Source organism: Hemitrygon akajei, chromosome 12, assembly GCF_048418815.1.
Source record: "Hemitrygon akajei chromosome 12, sHemAka1.3, whole genome shotgun sequence".
Classification (NCBI taxonomy): Eukaryota; Metazoa; Chordata; class Chondrichthyes; order Myliobatiformes; family Dasyatidae; genus Hemitrygon; species Hemitrygon akajei.
In genome coordinates, this window is record NC_133135.1 from 55369557 (window position 1) to 55389910 (window position 20354).

At 40.8% G+C, this 20354-nt stretch overlaps 1 protein-coding gene across 18 annotated transcripts in view; it reads right to left on the reverse strand.

Annotated features, from left to right (window-relative positions):
- lrrc7 (leucine rich repeat containing 7) overlaps positions 1–20354 on the reverse strand; it is a 584278-nt gene that overhangs the window by 154200 nt on the left and 409724 nt on the right. For all 18 annotated transcript variants that reach the window (XM_073063123.1, XM_073063125.1, XM_073063124.1 and 15 more), the window contains one exon: positions 4740–4814. In XM_073063123.1, coding sequence (XP_072919224.1) covers positions 4740–4814 — 75 coding nt within the window. The remainder of the gene's footprint in view (positions 1–4739; positions 4815–20354) is intronic.

Here is a 20354-nt window from a genome sequence, read left to right on the forward strand (position 1 = left end):
CTATAGCTCACTGACAGTGGCCACAGAATTAGCTAGGGAGGGAAAGAAGGCAAATGCATGCTCATCTTCATTGTTTGGGGTATAGAGTACATAAGTAACGAAGTAGTGTTGCAGTTATAGAAATTGTGCACTTGAGAACATCCTGTGCAACTCAGGTTATCCCGTTAAAGGAAGGAGGGCGAGGCTTTGAAAAGGGTGAGGAAGGGGTTTAGAAGTATGTCTGGATTAGAGTGATATGAACTGAGGAGAGGTCAGAAAAACTTTGTTTTCTCTGGAGTGGCTGAAGAGAAACCTGATGGAAGTTTATAAAGTTTATGAAAGGCATTGATAGGTTAGATAAGCAGAATCTTTAATCCCCAGGGTATTCTGTAAATGTTACGTATTAGAGGAAAGCAAACTGAGGAAAAATGTGCATGGCAAGTTTTTTCCCCAATAGAGTGTTAGTTCCCTGGAATGGGCAGCCATGATGGTAGTAGTGGTGTTTAAGAGGTTGTGGTCCAATGGGCAGAGATGACTTAGTTGCAAGTTATCTGGTCTGACAAACTTGACTCCGTTTTTTGAGGACACAACAAAATCTCTTAAAACTACTGAGGGTACTGAGGTTAATAATGTTTACAGGGAGTTCAGTAAGATGGTGGCATGCTTGGATGCAATGGCCATTCCAGGTCCAATCAAAGATGTATTTGTTCATCTGTATGTCTTTTTCACAACTGCAAGTCACTGCTGGATACTAAGAACATCAAGCATTACAGGACTATCTCATCAGTGAGTTGTTCGATAGCGATGGAGCTGGACACGTTGCATACTGTTGTGCCAAGACGGTGCGTGATCCACCAAATGGAGCTAGAGACTGACATGGACATTTTTACTGTGATCACAAGACCCAGTTTGACGTTGTTAGTATAGAACACTGCAAGTCTGGCTCACTGGTTCATTGGTGAGTATGACAGCAGCGGAGCTGAGTTGCCTCATTTGTGGCGAGGACCAGGACTAGGCCACAGTGTTGCCCGTTGTCGTTGTCCATGGGAGTTGAAATGAGGCAGTGTGGGAGAGGGCAGGGCCTCTGTTCCATGTGCACATAACTGTAGTGGGTTGGGGGCTGATCCCTGCAGTCAGTGCTGCCCTCCAGTGTTTGCTCAGTGGAAGAACAAGCTGGACCAGGAAAATCTATAGTCATGCCACTCAAGGAACTGAGCTATATGTTTTTCTTATGTTTTTCATAAGCTTCAGTTTACCAAGAGCTCTGCTGCCTCTTACTTTCCACCAGTTCCTACATATTACTCTTTTGCTTGCTGTTCTACAATTGCTTCTAATTGTACATCATCACAATTTTTCCTTATGCTTTAGATTTGTCCATTACCACACCCTCTTATTTCTGCAACTTATATCAAATGATATAATTTGTTCCACCAAAGCTTGATATAACTCACTAACGTAACAATGAATTTTAAGAAATATTCCCATATGAGATATTAGTGCTAAAGAACTCACAATGAAAAATACAAACTTTATGCAACATGAAGTGGGTCAAGTTTATAGCAAGGTACAGATTGGTGAAATGGCATAGGACAGTGTGAGACCTGCTGGAAAGTTTGGCTGTGAAAAACTGGCCCAGGAATAGGTCAGTACAATCAGTACTGCAATATGTTCACGTGTTACTTCAATGTATTGAAGCAAAAATTGATAGTTTAGATTTAATGGACTTAGAACAGGACAAAACAGAAAGGCACAGACACTCAAAACATTAAAGAATCACAGCTCAAGATTATTTCTCTTAAATGTATTACCTTTTGCCAGTTTTGCTAACAAATATCAACATCAAGCATTCCTAGAACAGGTAAATCATAATTAGATGCAAAGTTGGTAGGGTTATTAATAAAGCATGTGGTGCGTTAGCCTTCATTAGTTAGGGGACTGAGTTCCAGAGACAGGAAGTAATGTTCCAGCTCCAAAACCCTGGTTAGATCATGTTTTGAATATTGTATTCAGTTCTGGTCACCTCATTATCAGAAGGATGTGAAATCTTTAGAGAGGGTGTAGAGGAGATTTATCAGGACGCTGCTTGGATTAGAGAGCATGTCTTACGAGGATAGGTTGTGAAAACTAGGGCTTTTCTCATTGGAGTGAAGGGTGATAAGATGTGACTTGATAGAGGTGTACAAAATGATAAAAGGCAAAGATCGAGAGGATAGCTAGAGACATTTTTTGCAGGGTGTAAATGGCTAATATAAAGGAACGTAATTTTAAGGTGATTGGAGGAAAGTATAAAAGGGATATCAGAGGTAAGTTTTTTTAAAATCAGAGAGCAGTGGGTGCATGGAACGCCCTCCCGGGGTGCTGGTAAAAGCTGGTTCATCAGGGACATTTAAGACACTCTGGGATAGGAACATGAATGATAGAAAAGCAAAGGGCTAAGCAGGAGGGAAGGGTTAGGCTGGTCTCAGAATAGGTTATAAGGTTAGCACATGACAGGATGAAGGACTGTAGTGTGCTGCAAGGCTCGATGTAAAACACTCTGTTCTCAATCCCGCCTGACTTCATGGGCCAATGAAAACTTCCTCACCTGGATCCAGCTAGCATTTGTCAGCCCTCCTCTCGCATTTTACACTAGATGTCTTCCATCTATTCTTTCAATCCAGATAAATGTTCTAGATCCAACATGTTAACTGTCTATTTCCCTCAGCAGATGATGCTTGACTCCACCTCGTTCTGACAGCAGCTCTTTTTTTTGCTCTAGGTTCCAATATTTGCAGTCTCTGGTATCATTTGGGTGAAGGGGTGTATTGTTTTCCTTTTGGACAATAATCAACCTTGTGTTTTCTCTCAGTGACAATGACAAAGCAAATTCAGTTTGTTGTGGACTGAAATTTAGTTTTGGAACTAGATTGAGACAGCTGAATTTTATTTTGTAGAAAGAAGTGAGCTTTTATCTAATTAAACTGGTCTGGGTTTGAACACAAATTTTAATAGTAAAGGGGCAAAGCGTTGAGCCACCCAATAACCAATGTCCCTTTGGCCAAATATATTTTTGTCTTAAACAATTACAGGATAATTTAATGAAAGTTCACAGATATGTGTTTGTATTAAATTTCTCATGTTGTTTCCAAAATCTTCACTTCGATTCCCCTTATGTCCTTACCAGTTTCTAGCAGAGCAATGTCATTAGCGCCATTTACTTGTGTTTTTCTTAAAGTCTTATACATTATTTAACAGAACAATGCTGAACAAATTCGAAGACAGAAGGAGAAATGTGTGTGTGTGTGTGGCATCCATTAGTCTTTGAAACCATGGATATGTGCCTGGAAGGTTTCCAGGGCGCAGGCTTGGGCAAGGTTGTATGGGAGACTGGCAGTTGCCCATGCAACAAGTCTCCCCTCTCCACGCCACTGACGTTGTCCAAGGGAAGGGGAAGGGCCGATACAGCTTGGCACCAGTGACGTCGCAGGAGTTACCAGAACGAGGTTGAAGACAATGTCGGACTGCCTTAGGGACTCCAGCTCCGGATTTGTCCTCAGGGTTTACTCCCGAAGCCTTTCCCATGAGTGCCTATGGCCTCAAGGCAGCAGAGGTTCGGAATCAGAATTTTCCCTCTCATAGATAGACTGCCTTCCCAGGCTGACGAGCTCCAGTTCCCGAAGCACTAGTTTTAAGGTGCCAGGACCCACCTTCGCCCCTTCTCCTGTCAGTGGAAACAGTTCCGCCAGGCTTAGAGGCTGAGCCACACGAAAAGGCCAGGAGTTGGACTTGGTTGTCAGAGGCTGTTTGAGGCGCATGCTGTGAGGAGCACTTTTAGGTAGTGGGAGCTTGTCCCCACTACCACTCCTCGGCTTGACAACATTGGAAGGAGATAACTAAGAAGATTAATAGATTTTTGGGAAAAGTAGTGTGCAGAGTTACGTGCAAATTACATTAATTCATGGATAAATGGAATTAAATTAACTGCTCATATTGGTGTGGAAACTCACAAATAGAAAATGTTGGTACTTTATTTTTGATGAAACATTAAGCAATAAACTGTTGTATTAACATTTATGTATACAATGAATGTACGTTATGAAAATGTTTTCTAAATATTTTGTACACTTTTATGAAAATTACAGTACTAATTTTTGTTCATGTTGAAAATGGCTAATCTCCCCTGCTAATACTATTAGTATGGCAATAACATATTTAATCTTCTGTCATTTCCAAATGCATACAACTATTAAAGATGTTAAATAATCATTTCAGTTATTAAAAACAATTTTCACTTATGTTTTTTCAGAACACTGCTGAGGCACTTACTTTGTAAATAAGGAAAGAGTTGATTGAAAAATATTAGATCCTGGGGAGTCTGGATACAGTGGATGTGATGTGGATGTTTCCTCTAGTGAAGGCATTCCCAGCCTGGTGTCCATGGACACATTGGTTAATGGTAAGACTCCATGGCAATAAAAATGATCAGGGACCCCTGCTCTAGTGGGAGACTCTGGAACCAAGAACACTTTTATAAAAATGAGAGAAATAAGACAATTGCTTTCTCTCTTGAAGATTTTAGGGACCTAGGATACCCTCCTCGGGGGTGAAGGAGTTTATAGGTTTGCGACCAGGTGAAGACCAGGTTCACCCGCTCAGGTGAAGAAAGTTTTCTGAAAAAAAATCCTTCAGAGAGGGAAGTGGAGTCAATTAACCAAGCAACATGTAGTAAGTAATGAAACAGTAAGGTAAGAGAATTCTGATACTGCTTTACAGATTCTTACCCCAGGTAATGTTTGTATTGAGTTATTGTCCATCCATAGCTCCCTCAGACTTTGCAGCTGTTCCAGAACTTCTGGCTAAATGAACAGAATTTTATGCACCATCAATAATACATTTGAATTAAGATCAAAATTTTAACTTGAATCAATATGGCTATATAACATCCTGAACTCATATAAACAATTTATGTAAACAAGTTATATAAACAATTAAGATTTGACATACAAACAATCAAACACAGCTAAGGTTCGATAAATTTTTTCAATGAATTCTCTGCCGATTTTGTCTGTATGCACCTTCCACTAATTTAAGACTGACTACCTCCTGTTAAAATTGACTCTGGGAAGGGAACTACAATATAATGAAGAACATTTCTTAGTACCAATATTGGTTGAGTTAGGCACGTCCTGAAGCACATAACTATCAAACTGTAAGTTCAGTATGTAAAAACCTATTTGACTTTGTTCTCATCGGACTATCTGCCACAGACTCTATAAATACATTAATGGAATTAACACTGTACCGATCTTGTAAAAGAAAATATTACTTGTATGTTCATATAGTAAAATCACAAACTGCTAGAAACTCTAAACAGATCAGGCAGCATTTGTGGAAAAAGAAACAGGGTTAGCATTTCAGGTCAAACATTTCCAGTTAAGATAGCGTTACTGAATGTGTGTGACAGCTTTCTGATAGCCATAAAGCTAAGAAATCCAACTAAAACATCACTGAAATACCTTTTCTGAGGTAAATTGTGAAGGGATGAGGCAGGATCGAGGGATGAGTGAGATGAGGTGTTGCAGAATCATTGCAGATGGAGTTCCAATGCCCATACAACTGGCCTGGGAGTGAGGTATGATCACTCTGGGTGCCATTAGGAGATGTCGGGGTCCAGGCAGAGGAGATTCGGTGCCCGTACAACTGGCCTGGGAGTGAGGTATGATCACTCTGGGCGCCGATAGAAGTCAGGGTCCAGGCAGAGGAGATTTGGCGCCCGTACAACTGGCCTGGGTGCAAGGTTGGATTGCTCTGGGCGCCGAGCTGATTTGAAGAGCTTGAGACCAGCATCGGGCTAGGCTGCAAAATCTGGGCCTAGAGCAAGTCGCTTGGTGGATCAGTTGCTTTGCTAGTCAGAGGCTGGGTCACAACGAATAGTGCTTTATCTTTTGACCCTCTCAATTGCCTTTCCAGCGTCAAAAAGACACGAGGAACAACATTGTGTACACTCTTCACTTAGCCAAGTGAGTATAGTTCCACCTTCAGATGGTTACCACCTTCAAGAGAAAAAGAATCCACTTGTTTTAGACCATCTTCACCATGTTAAGTATTCAGTCCATCTACACAACACATTTGTTGTGGACAAGACGCTGCTACAAATGATCAAGGCTCCTTTGACATTACCACCTGAAAACAGGCCCCAAAAATGAGTCTGATGACAAAGAGGGTAAAAAAGGAGGGGTCAATGAACACCCCAAGTTCCCCCTTTCTGACAATCAGTGCAGGCACATCTCAAGGATGCATGCATACCCACTGCTCTACTCTTTACACTCATGACTGTGTGGCTAGGCACAGCTAAAATGCCATTTATAAATTTACAGATGACACCATTGTTATGGGTAAAACATCAAATGACAATGAGAGTCTTACAGGAGTCAGATGGATCGGCTAGCTGAATGGTTTTGCACTAACAACCTTTCACTCGCTGTCAACGAGACCAAAACATTGGCTGTGGACTTCAGGAAAGGTAAGTCATGTCAGGAATATGCACATTTAATCTCTGCATTGAGTGTCAATGGTGGAAAGGGTGAGCAGCTTTAAGTTTCTGGGTGTCGACATCTCCGAGGATATGTCTTGGGCACCATACATTGATGCAATCATGAAGAAGACACACCAGGGGCTCTAATTTGTTAGGAGTTTCTGGATATTTGGTATGTCACCAAAGACACTTGTAACTTTCTGCAGATGGACAGAGGAGAGTAAGTGGAGGCAAGTGGAGCTGAAGAGTTGTAGATTCATCTAGCTCCATCACTGGCACAATGCTCCTCACCACTGAAGACATTGTAAAGAGGTGGTGCTGCAAGAAGGCAGCATCCATCATTAAGGACTGCCAGCATCTGGGACATGTCCTCTTCTCATTACTCCCACCAGGAGCCAGATAACCCACATCCAATGATTCAGGAACAGCTTCTTCCCCTCCATCATCAGATTCACCAACAGTCCATGAACACAACCTCATGCAAAACAAAATTTTTCATGTCATATAAGACAATAATAATAAAACTGATTCTGGTTTAATCCAATTTACACGTTGTCCTGACTTGGAAAACATTATGTTTCTTTCATTATTACTGGGTCAAACTGGGAAGATGTAAATTATAAAACTTGAGAACACCTGCAACTGCGATGGTTCGAGGATTTGTCTCAGCCTTTCTCAACAATTAAGTAGGAACATTAAGTACTAATCTTGCCAGTGACAACCATAAGACATGAACCTGTCTGATGTTTGTCATGCTAAATAGCCAATTTTTTCAATCATTGGTCTAGGAAAACACCACTTATTTAACTATAATACAGAAATCCACCAGGATTACCATTTTAATTAACTGATTCATAATTTAATTCACCAAATGATACCCAGTCTCAGTCTATTTGCTATCTATATGTAGTTAATTATAAAATAGCAGACTCTTGTTCACTTGCTGTTTTTGCACTGGAATCATGTAATCAGGAAAAATTTCCAACAATATGAACCAATTTCATATGTTTTTGAAATTCATGAATGAATTTGGTGCGCTATGAAATTTGTTCAAGCTCTCTTTCCCAACAGCATATTACAAGTGGTGGTTGACTCCAATTCTGTTTCCTACCTACCACCAGATAATGGTACAAAATGGAAACATGTTTTTTCAATATTGAAAATAGGAAGTGGAAACATGTACAAGTCTGGAAAATGGTGAAAATCATTACATTCTTACTAAATAAAACAACATCGACCCCTCAGGAACACCGTTCAAAGCTTCAAGAGTTCTTCCTTAACTTAGAATGATACGTGTTGAAGTTTCTTCATGTTTATGCATAAGGGAAGTAAAATACAGCCTCTTTGATGGAGAGTACAGTCACATATTTAAGTTATTTTTGCTGTATTTAAAATTAGTATTGTTTACCCTTAAAATGTACTATTGCAGTATAAATAACTTTCCGTAGCTTTTTTTGATCCTGTGCTGTAGACCTCCCCCATACCAGGCAGTCTGTCAGAAAGCTCTCTATGGTACATCTGTAGAAACTTTTTAGTGTTTTAGGTGGCAAATCAAATCTCCTCAAACTCGTAATGAAATATAGCCACTGTCTTGCCTTCTTTATAGCTGCATTGATATGCTGGGATCAGGTTAGATCCTCAGAGATCTTGATACCCAGGAACATGAAGTTACTCACTCTCTCTACTTCTGATCCCTCAGTGAGGATTGGTTTGTGTTCCCCCGATCTATCCTTTCTGAAGTCCACAATTAACTCTTTGGTCTTACTGACTTTGAGTGCAAGGTTGTTGCTGTGACACCACTCAACTAGCTGGTATATCTCACTGTGGGTACATCCTCTCATCTCCATTGAGATTCTGCCAACAGTGGTTGCCATAAGAGGGTAATGAATCTTCTGACATCTCTATTAAAGAAAGCTGAACGAGCTGCCAAGGAGTATATTCAAGAGGTAGATGCATTTTTAGACAGCAGAGGAATCAAAGCTTTATGGAGGTTGGGCCAGAAACTAATGAAGACTGGGAAGTTTTACAAATCAGGTTTTCAGAATATACAGTATATTTTATTTTATTGTAGATTCTGAAATTGCAACAAGTTTATTTTGAAAGTACAGATGAACATTTAAAATGATTCATATATACACTCAATAATCAAAAATATTCAAAATAATTTGAGGACTCTGAAACCAATTGACAACAATTTTAACCCTTTCAGCAGCTACACTGCAGGAGGAAGATTTCCGAGAGACTATCAATAGCAGTATTTTCCTACTTGGAAAAGCATGAAACACCCAAATTGTATTCCTTTTTTACTTAATAATGGCTTTAGATTAGCACAAATCTGTTCTTTGTATTGGCATAATTTAGAATCTGAATCAATTAAACCCAAAGGAGCAGTACAGGTGTCATTGTCGATTAAACAGACTCTGACAAATTGCACTCATTCTACAATCACTCTATTTACTTGTCACCAAAACATTCTGAAGTCTGAACAAAGAAGTGTCACTTTTATACAGAAATTGACCAGTCAGACACATACTGTATATTGATCCAATAGAAACCTAGTGCACTGTTGAATCCCATCATTTGCATATTCAAGTACCCATCCACAGATGCTGGAAATCCAAACAACCCACACAAAATGCCGGAGGAACTCAGCAGGCCAGGCAGTATCTATGGCAGTAACTGTACGTTTTGCCAATCGTAATCCATGTTTTAGGTGTTAATTAGTAATAAAATCTATGAGTTAAAGGTCAATAATTCTTGAGCATTAGTAAAATAACTGTCCAATAATAAGAGTTCCAGAATCCTTCATTTGCATTTTTGTCTTGTCCTGGTATGCTCAGTGGCCTTTGTTCTGGGCTTGAACAGAAAAGCTGTACTAGAGTTAACCTTTCATGCGCCATGTTCAGCCTGGGTGACTGCACAGTGCTTCTCTCATCTTACAGTCTTGAATGTTGCCTCAGTGTACATCCACACATAAAAAGGTTGCACGAAGTATCTGTGCTCTGTTCTGTTAGCACACCATTTTAACCCTGCCTTACTGCAAATTCCACACAGAAAACCTTAAATATCTAAGGAATAAAAAATCAAGGTGGATAAATTGAGGTCTATTATGAAGTAATGTAAATTTTCTTGGATTAAAGCCAAGGATCTGTTTTACTTTAATCTTAATTTATTTGATCTGGTCATCTGATCATATTGATTTCTACATTGAATCAGGAGAAACACATTTGTGTTTAATTCATCTTTAAGTTATAGTCTCACATTTGAACTCCAGACTACTTTGATGTCAGACGGAATGAGTCATTGCTCTGAAATCAGATTGGAGAAAATAACTCAGCCATACTTGTGCAAGCCAAGCAACTAAGATAATTTACAGACATGTTCTCAATACATGTAGGGTATGCTTGGTTCAGAATCACTTAAAACATCAATGCACATTACATCACAGAAAACAGCCATTCTGCTGATTATGTCTATATTACCCAGTCCTGCGAAGAAGAGTATTTTTCAGGACTGAAAGGCCTACGTATGCAAATATACTTCTAATTTTGAGCTGTAACTTGAGCAGAAAGAAGCAGAAAATCTAGCAAAGGTCTATAATAACACACCCTTACCAACTTAAGTAGATGCCCAATTTCTGCTGTCATTTCCAAAGGTACATGGAAGCATCCATTCATTTGGATGTTGAGATATTTAAATCTGGCAATACGTCATAATGATGCAGTTGTTCAATTTTCTATATTCCCTTTACTTTCAGTTTATTACCTCAGTATAAAAAAGACATCTGCAGTTCAAAGCAGAGGAAGTAGCAGTTATTTCCTGTATGTAGTGAAACCGTTGTAGTTTTGTTGTTCACCTTTGCCTTCTCTTCTGTAACACCTGCCAATTCCTAATTTTACCCTATTTTCAACCGGTTGTACAACAAGCTGCCCATGAGCAATTCTTTTTTCATCTTCGTTTTCTCAAAATGAACAAGAAATGAAGTGTCAACTGTATGACGTATGACATCTGCCATCCAGCGCCCTTAGACTAGGCTAAGCAGATAGTGGAAGATATTGATGGGACAGTGCACAAGAAAAGTTTGGTTTTCCAAAAATATCCAAAGTGAGCCAAAGAGTTACACTACAAAAAAGAAAATAACTTGCATTTTGGTACATCTTAACAGAGTGGTTGTTAGATTTGTAATTGAAATCTACGATGATAAGTGAGGAAATTGTTTAATTTTGTAGAATTGAAATTAAAAATTAGCAACAGACATGTTAACTGTAAAACTATTACGAGTTTCTTTAAATAGCTATGGGGTTCACTTGAGGCCTTTAGAGAAGGATATCAATTTGCCTAAAAAATTATCCCCAAGTAGAACTAAATATTAAGATTAGTCAATATTGTGTTCTTAACCAGAAACTTACAGTACTGAATTTGTAGCATCATTAAAAAGATCACCTAGTTACAAGGTTCAAGTCAAACACCACTAGCTGCTCTGGGTTACATGTAGCTTGAGACTGACAGACAGGTGGTTAGCTCTCAAGTCTTCTAACCATCTTGCAATCTATCCAGATGCATCAAAACTATGATGCACAGAAAGAAAACTTTCACATATAGATAACAACAGTAAAGATGATACCACACCATCTTAGAGTCATAGAAAAGTACAGCACAGAAACAGGCCCTTCAGCTCATCTTGTCTGTGCTAAACCATTTAAACTGCCTACTCCCATCAACCTGCACCCAGACCATGTTGGTATACACCCCACCTCCATGCCTCATAACTTTGTATACATCTATCAAACTTCCCCTTAAACTTCTACATTCCAAGGAATAAAGTCCTATTCTATTCAATCTTTCCATATAACTCAGGTCCTCCAGTCCCAGTAACATCCTCGTAAATTTTCTCTGTACTCTTTCAACCTTAGTTACATCTTTCCTGTAGGTAGGTGACTAAAACTGCACACAATATCTATCAACCTCAGCCTTAAATATACATAATGACTTGACCTCTGCAGCTGCCTGTGGTAAAGAATTCCATAGATTCACCACTCTCTGGCTAAAGAAATTCCTCCTCATTTCCGTTCTAAAAGGACACCCTTCTATTCTGAGGCTGTGTCCTCTGGTCATACATTCTCCCACCATAGGAAACATCCTCCCCACATCCACTCTATCAAGGCCTTTGACCATTTGATAGGCTTCAATGAGGTCACCTCTCATTCTTTTGAATTCTAGTGAATACGGGCCCAGAGCCATCAGATGCTCTTCAATTGACAAGCCATTCAATCCTGGAATCATTTTCATGAACCTCCTTTGAACCCTCTCCAGTTTCAGCACATCCTTTCTCAGACAAGGGGCCCAAACCTGCTCACAATACTCCAAGTGAGGCCTCACCAGTGCTTTATAAAGTTTCAACAGTACATCCTTGCTTTTATATTCTAGTCCTCTTGAAATGTATGGTAACATCACATTTGCCTTCCTCACCACAAATTCAACATGCAAGTTAACCTTTTGGGAATCCTGCAAAAGAACTCCCAAATCCCTTTGCACCTCAGTTTTTTTTTTGTATTTTCTCTCCATTTTGAAAATAATCAAGCCTTTCATTTCTTCTACCAAAGTGCATGACCGCACATTTCCTGATATTGTATTCCACCTGCCATTTCTTTGTCCATTCTCCTATTCTGTAGCCTCGCTACTTCCTCAAAACTACCTGCCCCTCCAGTTACCTCCATATCAACTGCAAACTTTGCAACAAAGCCATCAATTCCAATGTGGTGAACTACATATACCTGTCTGGACACGCCCCCTGATGACTGCTCCTGTGGCTCCTCCCACAGACCCCTGTATAAAGGTGATGGAGGTCTGAGCCCGGCCTCTCTGTCTCCAGGATGTAGTATAGTGGTCACTCACTGCTTGTTCCTTCTTCCAGTCAATAAAAGCCGATATCTCGCCTTTACGACTCAGAGTGAGTTATTGATGGTGCATCATCCATCATCCAAATCATTGACAAATAACGTAAAAAGAATCAGTCCAACACAAACCCGTGGAACACCTCTAGTCACTGGCAGCCAGTTGGAAAAGGCTCCCTTTATTTCCACTCTTTGCCTCCTGTCAACCAACTATTGCTTTATCCATGCTTGAATCTTTCTTGTAATACCATGGGTATATAACTTGTTAAGTAGCCTCATGTGTGCCACTTTATCAAACGCCTTCTGAAAATCCAATTACACACCAACTGATTCTCCTTTATCTATCCTGCTTGTTACCTCATCAAAGAATTCTAACAAATTTGTCAGACAAGTTTTTCTCTTGAGGAAACTATGTTGAATATGGCATATTTTATCACATGCCACCAAGGATCCTGAGACCTCATCCTTAATAATTGAATCCAACATCTTCCCAACCACTGAGGTCATACTAACTGGCCTACAGTTTCCCTTCTTCTGCCTCTCTCCCTTCTTGAAGAGTGGAGTGACGTTTGTAATTTTCCAGTCTTCTGGAACCATTCGAGAATCGAGTGATTCTTGAAAGGTCATTACTAATGCCTCCATGATCTCTTCAGCCATCTCATTCAGAACTCTGGGGTGTACACCATCTGATTCAGGTGACTTATCTACCTTCAGACCTTTCAGTTTCCCAAGAACCTCCTCTTTAATTATGGTAACCACACACTTCATGCTTCCTGACACCTGGAACTTCCATCATACTTCTAGTGTCTTCCATAGTGAAGACTCATACAAAATACTTACTCAGCTCATGCGCTATTTCATTGTAGCCCATTACTACCTCTCCAGTATTGGCTTCCAGTGGTCCAATGTCCACTCTCACCTCTCTTTTACACTTTATGTATATGAATAAACTTTTCATATTCTCTTTCATACTATTGGCTAGCTTACTTACGTATTCCATTTTTACCTTTTTTAAAATGATTTTTTAGTTGTCTTCTGTTGGTATTTAAAAGCTTCTCAATCTTCTAACTTGCCACTAATCTTTGCTCTGTTATATGCCCTCTCTTTGGCTTTTATGTGCGCTTTGACTTCTCCTGTTAGCCACAGCTGTGTCATCTTTCCTTCAGAATACTTCTTCTTTGGAATGTACATATCCTGTGCCTTCCGAATTGCTTCCAGAAAATTCCAGCCATTGTTGCTCTGCCATCATCCCTGCCAGTGTTCTTTTCCAATCAATTCTGGCCAATTCCTCCCTCATACCTGCTTTCTCCACTGTAATACTAATACATCTCATTTTAGCTTCTCCTTCTTAAATTTCAGGGTGAATTCAACCATATTATGATCACACCCCGAAGGGTTATTTTACCGTAAGCTCTCTAATCAATTTTGGTTCATTGCACAACATCCAAACCAGAATAGCTGATCCCCTAGTGGGCTCCACCATGAGCTGCTCTAAAAGGCACTCTAGAAATACCCCCTCCTGTAATCCAGCACCAACCTGATTTTCCCGCTCTATCTACATATTGAAGTCCCCCATAACTATTGTAACTTTGCCTTTTGGCATGCATTTTCTATTTCGCACAATAACTATTTCGCACAATAACACATACTTACTACTGTTTGGGGGTCTGTATACAACTCCCATAATGGTCTATTTACTCCTACAGTTCCTCCAATAATTCAACACCTTCCGATGCTATGTCACCTCTTTCGAATGATTTGACTTAATTTTTTACCAAAGGAGCAATGCCACCTCCTCTGCTTTCCTGCCTATCCTTTCAAGACAATGTGTATTCTTGGACATTAAGTTCCTGGCTGTAAATCCTTTACCCATGAATCAGCGATGCCTATAACATTATACCTGCCGATCTGCAACTCTGCTGCAAGTTCACCTACCTTATTCCATATATTGCACATGTTCAGATACAACACCTTCAATCCTGTATTCACCCTTTTCGATTTTGTTGCACTATACTCAACCTTTTGATTCCTAAGTTTATCTGAGGTCTTACCAACATCTGCCTCCACAACCTCTCCACCAACTGTTCCGGCACTCTGGTTCCCATCCCCTGTAACTCTAGTTTAACCCCACCATGCAGCATTAACTAACCTTCCCACTAGGATACAAGTCCCCCTCAAGTTCAGATGCAAACCATCCACTTCTGTTCAGATTCCACCTTCCCTGAAAGGAAGAATGATTCAAAGATCTTATGCCCTCCTCCCTACACCAACTCCTTGCTAAAGTCCATATAGACAACATCCACTGTCTTGCCTTCATTAACTTACTGGTAAATTCCTCAAAAAATTCTGTGAGATTGATTAGATACAACCTACTACTGACTAGTAGTAGTATCCCTAGTGGGTCCATGTCTATCCAAGAAATAATATATCCAGTCTTAGAATACTGTGCAGTAAGGATTTAGTGCTTTTCTGGTGTATATGATGAATAAACTCCTCTTAGGCTTCCAGCCAAGTAGAGGCATTCATTTTAACTGACTTTCAATGAGAAATTCTGTTATCTTCATCAGGGATGATGACTAGGCATGTCTAATCCAGTGGAAGATATACCCATCTCATCTCTCCGTCCTGATTGGTTAGTCCTTATCCAATCACGTTTCCGGTGTTCTACCTTGTTTACATTTGAATTCCAGTTGTTACTTAGAGTCATACCTTCATCTTTGTTAAAATTCTTTTTCTCTAGTTTCATTTCAATGGCTTCCTTCACCAGTCGATTTAAATATCTCTGCTAAGGCTTCAATACCTGCACTTGCCTCCCACAGGGTATGAGCAAACACCTTGTCAGGCCCTGTGGATTTATCCATCCGAATTTGTTTCAAGACAACAAACACCTCCTCCTTGGCAATCTTTATAGGGTTCATGACCTAGATGCTTCTTTGCCTCACTTCTATTGACTCTGAGTGTCTGACTCCTGAGTAAATATTGATGCAAAAAATCCATTTAAGATCTCTCCCATCTCTTTTGGCTACATGCATAGATTACCATTCTAAGGACCAGTTCTGTCCCTTGCAATCCTTTTGTTTTTAAAGTATCTGTAGAATCCTTAGGGTACTCTTTTTTATTTTTTCTGCTATGACAACCTCATGCCTTCTTTTAGCCCTCTTGGTTTCTTTCTTATGAGTTTTCATGCACTTTTTGAACTCCATAAGTACCTCAAAACTAAGGTTCCACAAAACTGTTATCTTTACCTTTTATTCTGACAAGCTCATACAAGCTTTGTACTCTTAAAATTTCATGCCTCCTACTACCCAAGTACACCTTTGCCAGAAAACAGCCTGTCCCAATCCACACTTGCCAGATCCTTTCTGATACTAACAAAATTGCCGTCCTTCATTTTCGAATTTTATCCCATGGAACAGACGAATCTTTTTCCACGTTTACTTTGAAGCTAACGGCATTATGATCATTAGATGCAAAGTGTTTCCCTACACAAGCTTCTGTCATCTGCCCTATCTTATTCCCTAATAGGAGATCAAGTATGGCAAATTCTCTCATTGGGACTTACACATACTGATTAAGGAAACTTTCCAGAACACATTTGACAACTCTATCCTATATAGTCCTTTTACAGTATGGGAGTCCCTGTCAATATGGGGAAAGTTAAAATCATCTGCTATAACAACCTCACGACTCTTGCAGAAGTCTGAGATTGCTTTACAAATTTGATCCTCTTAACCCCGTGAACTATTGGATAGTCTATAATATAGTCCCATTAATGTGGTCATACCTTTCTTCTTCCTCGGTTCCACCCATCAAGCCTCACTAGACTAGTTCTACAGTCTGTCCTGACTGAGTACTGTCATGACATTTTCCCTGATTAGTAATGCAACCCCTCCTGCTCTGTTGCAAAACTCCGGAATATTGAGCTGCCACTCCTGCAACCAAGTTTCACTATGGCTACAATTTCATAATTCCATGTGTTGATCCACTCCCTGAGGTCATCTGCCTTTCTACGATACTCCTTGCATTGAAATATATGCAGCTCAGGATATTATTTGCACCATTTTCAACCTTTTTTATTCCTGATTTCATCTGAGATTTTAACATCATGTCTCCACAACCTCTCCACTATCTGTATTAGCTCTCTAGTTCCCATCCCTCTCAATTCTAATTTAAACCTCCCCGTGCAACATTAGCAAACCTTCCTGCTAAATTAGTTACCCACCCCTCCAGTTCAGTTGCAAACTGTCTCCTGTACATATCCCTCCTTCCCAATGATCCAAAAATCTGATGCCGTCCCTCCTACACCATCTCCTTAGACACATGTTAAACTGTTATCATCTTCTGGCCTTACTAGCACGTGGAAAGGGCAGCAATCTTGAAATCACAGCCCTGGAAGTACTACACTTTAACTTAGCACCTAATTCCCTGAACTCACTTTGCAGAACCTCATCACTCTTCTTATCTATGTCATTGGTACCTACATGGTTAATGGCCTCTGGCCGCACCCCCTCCCACCTAAGGATGCTGAGGACGGGATCCGAGATGTCCAGACTAGGGTACCTGTGAGCCAACATGCCATCTGGGAATATCATTCTCATCCACAGAACCTCCTTTCTGTTCCCCTTACCAATGAATACCCTTTCACCACGGCTCAACTCTTCACCTCCCCCCTTCAGTTCTGAGTCAAGAGCTGGACTCGTTGCCAGAGACCTGACCACTGTGACTTTCCTCTGCTAGGTCATCCCCCCCAGCAGCATCCAAAGTGGTATACTTATTGTTGAGGGAGATGTCCACAGGGGTACTCTGTATTGGCTTTTTAACACCTTTCCCCTTCCTGACTGTCACCCAGACTCCACTGTCCTGTACCTTGGGTGTAACTACCTCTTTACATAATCCGGAGTTCATCCAGTTCCAGGTCCTTAACGTGGAGTGTTAGAAGCTGCAGCTAAATGATTTTCTTACAGGTGCGATCATCAGGGACATTAGAAGTCTCCCTGCCTTCCCACATCCTGCATGAGGACCACTCAACTATTTTCTCTAGCATCCCTAAAGCTCTAATTGTGCAAATATAAAGAAGGAAAACAATAAATAAACCATGGGGGAAAAATATTCCTATAGCCTTTCGCCTTCTGTCACTTAAGCTTCATCTTGCTGAAACTTCAAAGAGCTAAACCCTCAAATTCCCCACTCTAACACTCTAATTCTCCCCTCCAACAATAGCCCCTCTGCTTGCCACTGTCTTCTTTTCACTTTTATTGCCAATCAATCTTGATCGCTGATTGGCCTCTTTTAAAACACCAATCAATGCCACAAATCAAGCCCTTAGAGTTGGACCAGGCTTAACCATTGAGAAGGAACACGAGAAGAAGTGACAATTTCTTTTAGGTTCCTGGTCAAAGATTAGAAAAGGCAGTGCTTCACATTGGTTTTCGGAGCTGGACTGTGCCCAACCAGTGAACTGGGTTCATTAGAAAGGGCGAACAAAATAAAGCAGGGGCAAGTGAAGTGGCCATTGTTGGAGCAGCCACTGTGTGAGTGGGCCAATGTTAAAGTGGATTTTCTCATCAGGCTTCAGCGAGATTGCACTTGGGCAAAGTAAGTATCTGGTACGTTGCTTCTTGTTATTATTATTTTTTATTCCTCATCTGTTAGGGTACAGTTAGTACAGTGAGAATACACACACACACACACACACACACACACACTCACAAGTTAAATTAAATAAGTAGAACAAAAAAAGTAGTGAGCTAGTTTTTCATGGGGTCAATGTCCATTCAGAAACCTGATGGCAGAGGGGAAGAAGCTGTTCCTGAATCACTGAGTGTGTGCCTTCAAGCTCCTGTGCCTCCTCCCTAATGGTAGTAATGAGAAATGGGCATGTTCTAGGTGTTAGGGTTCCTCAACAATGGATATAATCTTCTGGATGCTGGGGAGGCTAGAATCCACAATGGAGCTGACTGAGCTTACAACTTTCTGCAGCTTATTTCAATCCTGTGCAGCGAGAGAATTAGAATGCTCTCCATGGTACGTCAGTAGAAATTTGTGGGTGTCTTTGTCAACATACCAATCTCTTCAAACTCAGCATGAAATATGGCCAATGTCATGCCTTCTTTGTAACTTCATTGATATGTTCCTCAGAGGTGTTGAAACAGAAGAACTTGCTCACTCTTTCCACTTCTGATCCCACTATGAGGACCGGTGTGTTCCCTTGTCTTACCCTTTCTAAAGTCCACCATCAGTTCTTTGGTCTGACTGATGTTAAGTGCAAGGTTATTGTTTTGAAACCACTCGACTAGTGATATATCTCGCTCCTGCACATTATCTTGTATTCATTTGAAATTCTGCCAATAATAGTTGCATTGTCGGCAAGTCTATAGATGCCATTTGAACTGTGCCTAGCCACATAGTCATGGATGTAGAGAGGGTAGAGCAGTGGGCTAAGAACACATCCTTGAGGTACACCAGTGTTGATTTTCAGCAAATTGGAGATGTTATTTCTGGTCCGCACAGACTGTGGTCTCCCGGTATGGAAGTTGAGGATCCAGTTGAGGATCCAGTTGAAGAGAAAAATACAGAGGCACAAGTTTTGGAGCTTTTTAATCAGACCTTTAGGAATGATTGTGTTAAAGGCTCAGCTGTAGTCAATAAAGAGCAGCCTGACATAAGTATTAGTATTGTCCAGGTGATCTAAGGCTGCATGAGGACCCAATGAGATCGTATCTGCTGTGGTCCTATTGTGGCCATAGACAAATTGCAGTGGTCCTGTTCCTTGCTGAGACATGAGTTGATTCTCAGCATGACCAACCTCTCAAAGCACTTCATCACTGTACATGTGAGTGTGACTGGATGATAGTTGTTGAGGCAGCTCATCCTGCTCTTCTTGAGCCTGGTATGATTGTTGGCCTTTTGAAGCAAGTGGAAACTTCCAGCTGTAGCAATGAGAGATTGAAAATGTCTTTGAACACAACTGCCAGTTGGTTGGCACAGGTTTTTAGAGCCTTACCAGGTACCCATCAGGGCCTATTGCCTTGGGAGGGTTCATCCTCTTGAAAGACGATCTGCGGTTGGCTCCAGGACACCAGGGTTACCAGGTGCAGCAGGGATCCTCAGAGTCATAGCTTTATTCTCCCCTTCAAAGCATGCATAAAAGGTGTTGAGCTCACCTGGAAGCGAAGCATCACTGTCATTCAGGATGTTAAGTTTTGCTTTATAGGAAGTAATAGACTGCAAACGCAGCCGGAGTTGACGTGAATCTGATTCCGCCTCTAATCTCATTCATCATTGTTCTTTTGTTTTTGAGATGTTGAGGAACTGGAGCTGCAGCTTAACGACCTTTGGCTCATACGGGAAACTGATGATATAATAGATTGGAGCCACCTCTAGGTCGCAGGAGGCAGGTAGCTGGGTGACTGTCAGGAGAAGGAAGGGAAATGAACAGCCAGTCCAGTGTAGCCCTGTGTCCATTCCCCTCTATAATAAATTTACCAATTTGGATACTACTGAGGAAGATGGCCTACTGGGGGGAGCTGCAATGGCCGGGTCTCCAGCACTGAGTCTGGCACTGTGGCTCACAAGAGAAGAGAAGAGAGGTGAAGAGGACTGCAGTAGTGATAGAAGATTCCTTAGTTAGAGGAATAGAGACACAATAGAGACACCCAGAGAGTATGTTTCCTCCCAGGGGCCAGGGTCAGGGATGTTTTGATTTGGCTCCATAGCATTCTAAAGGAGGAAGGCGAGCAGCCAGAAGTCTTGGTACATATTTATTCCAATGACTTAGGTAAGAAAGCTGAAGAGGACCTGAAGAGAGATTTTAAAGAGCTAGGTGGCAAGCTGAAAAGCAGGGCCTCCAGGGTAGTAATTTCTGGATTGCTGCCAGTGCCATGAACCAGTAAGGGTAAGAACAGGATGATTTGGCAGATGAATGCATGGCTGAGGAACTGGTGCAGGGGTTCAGATTTATGAATCAT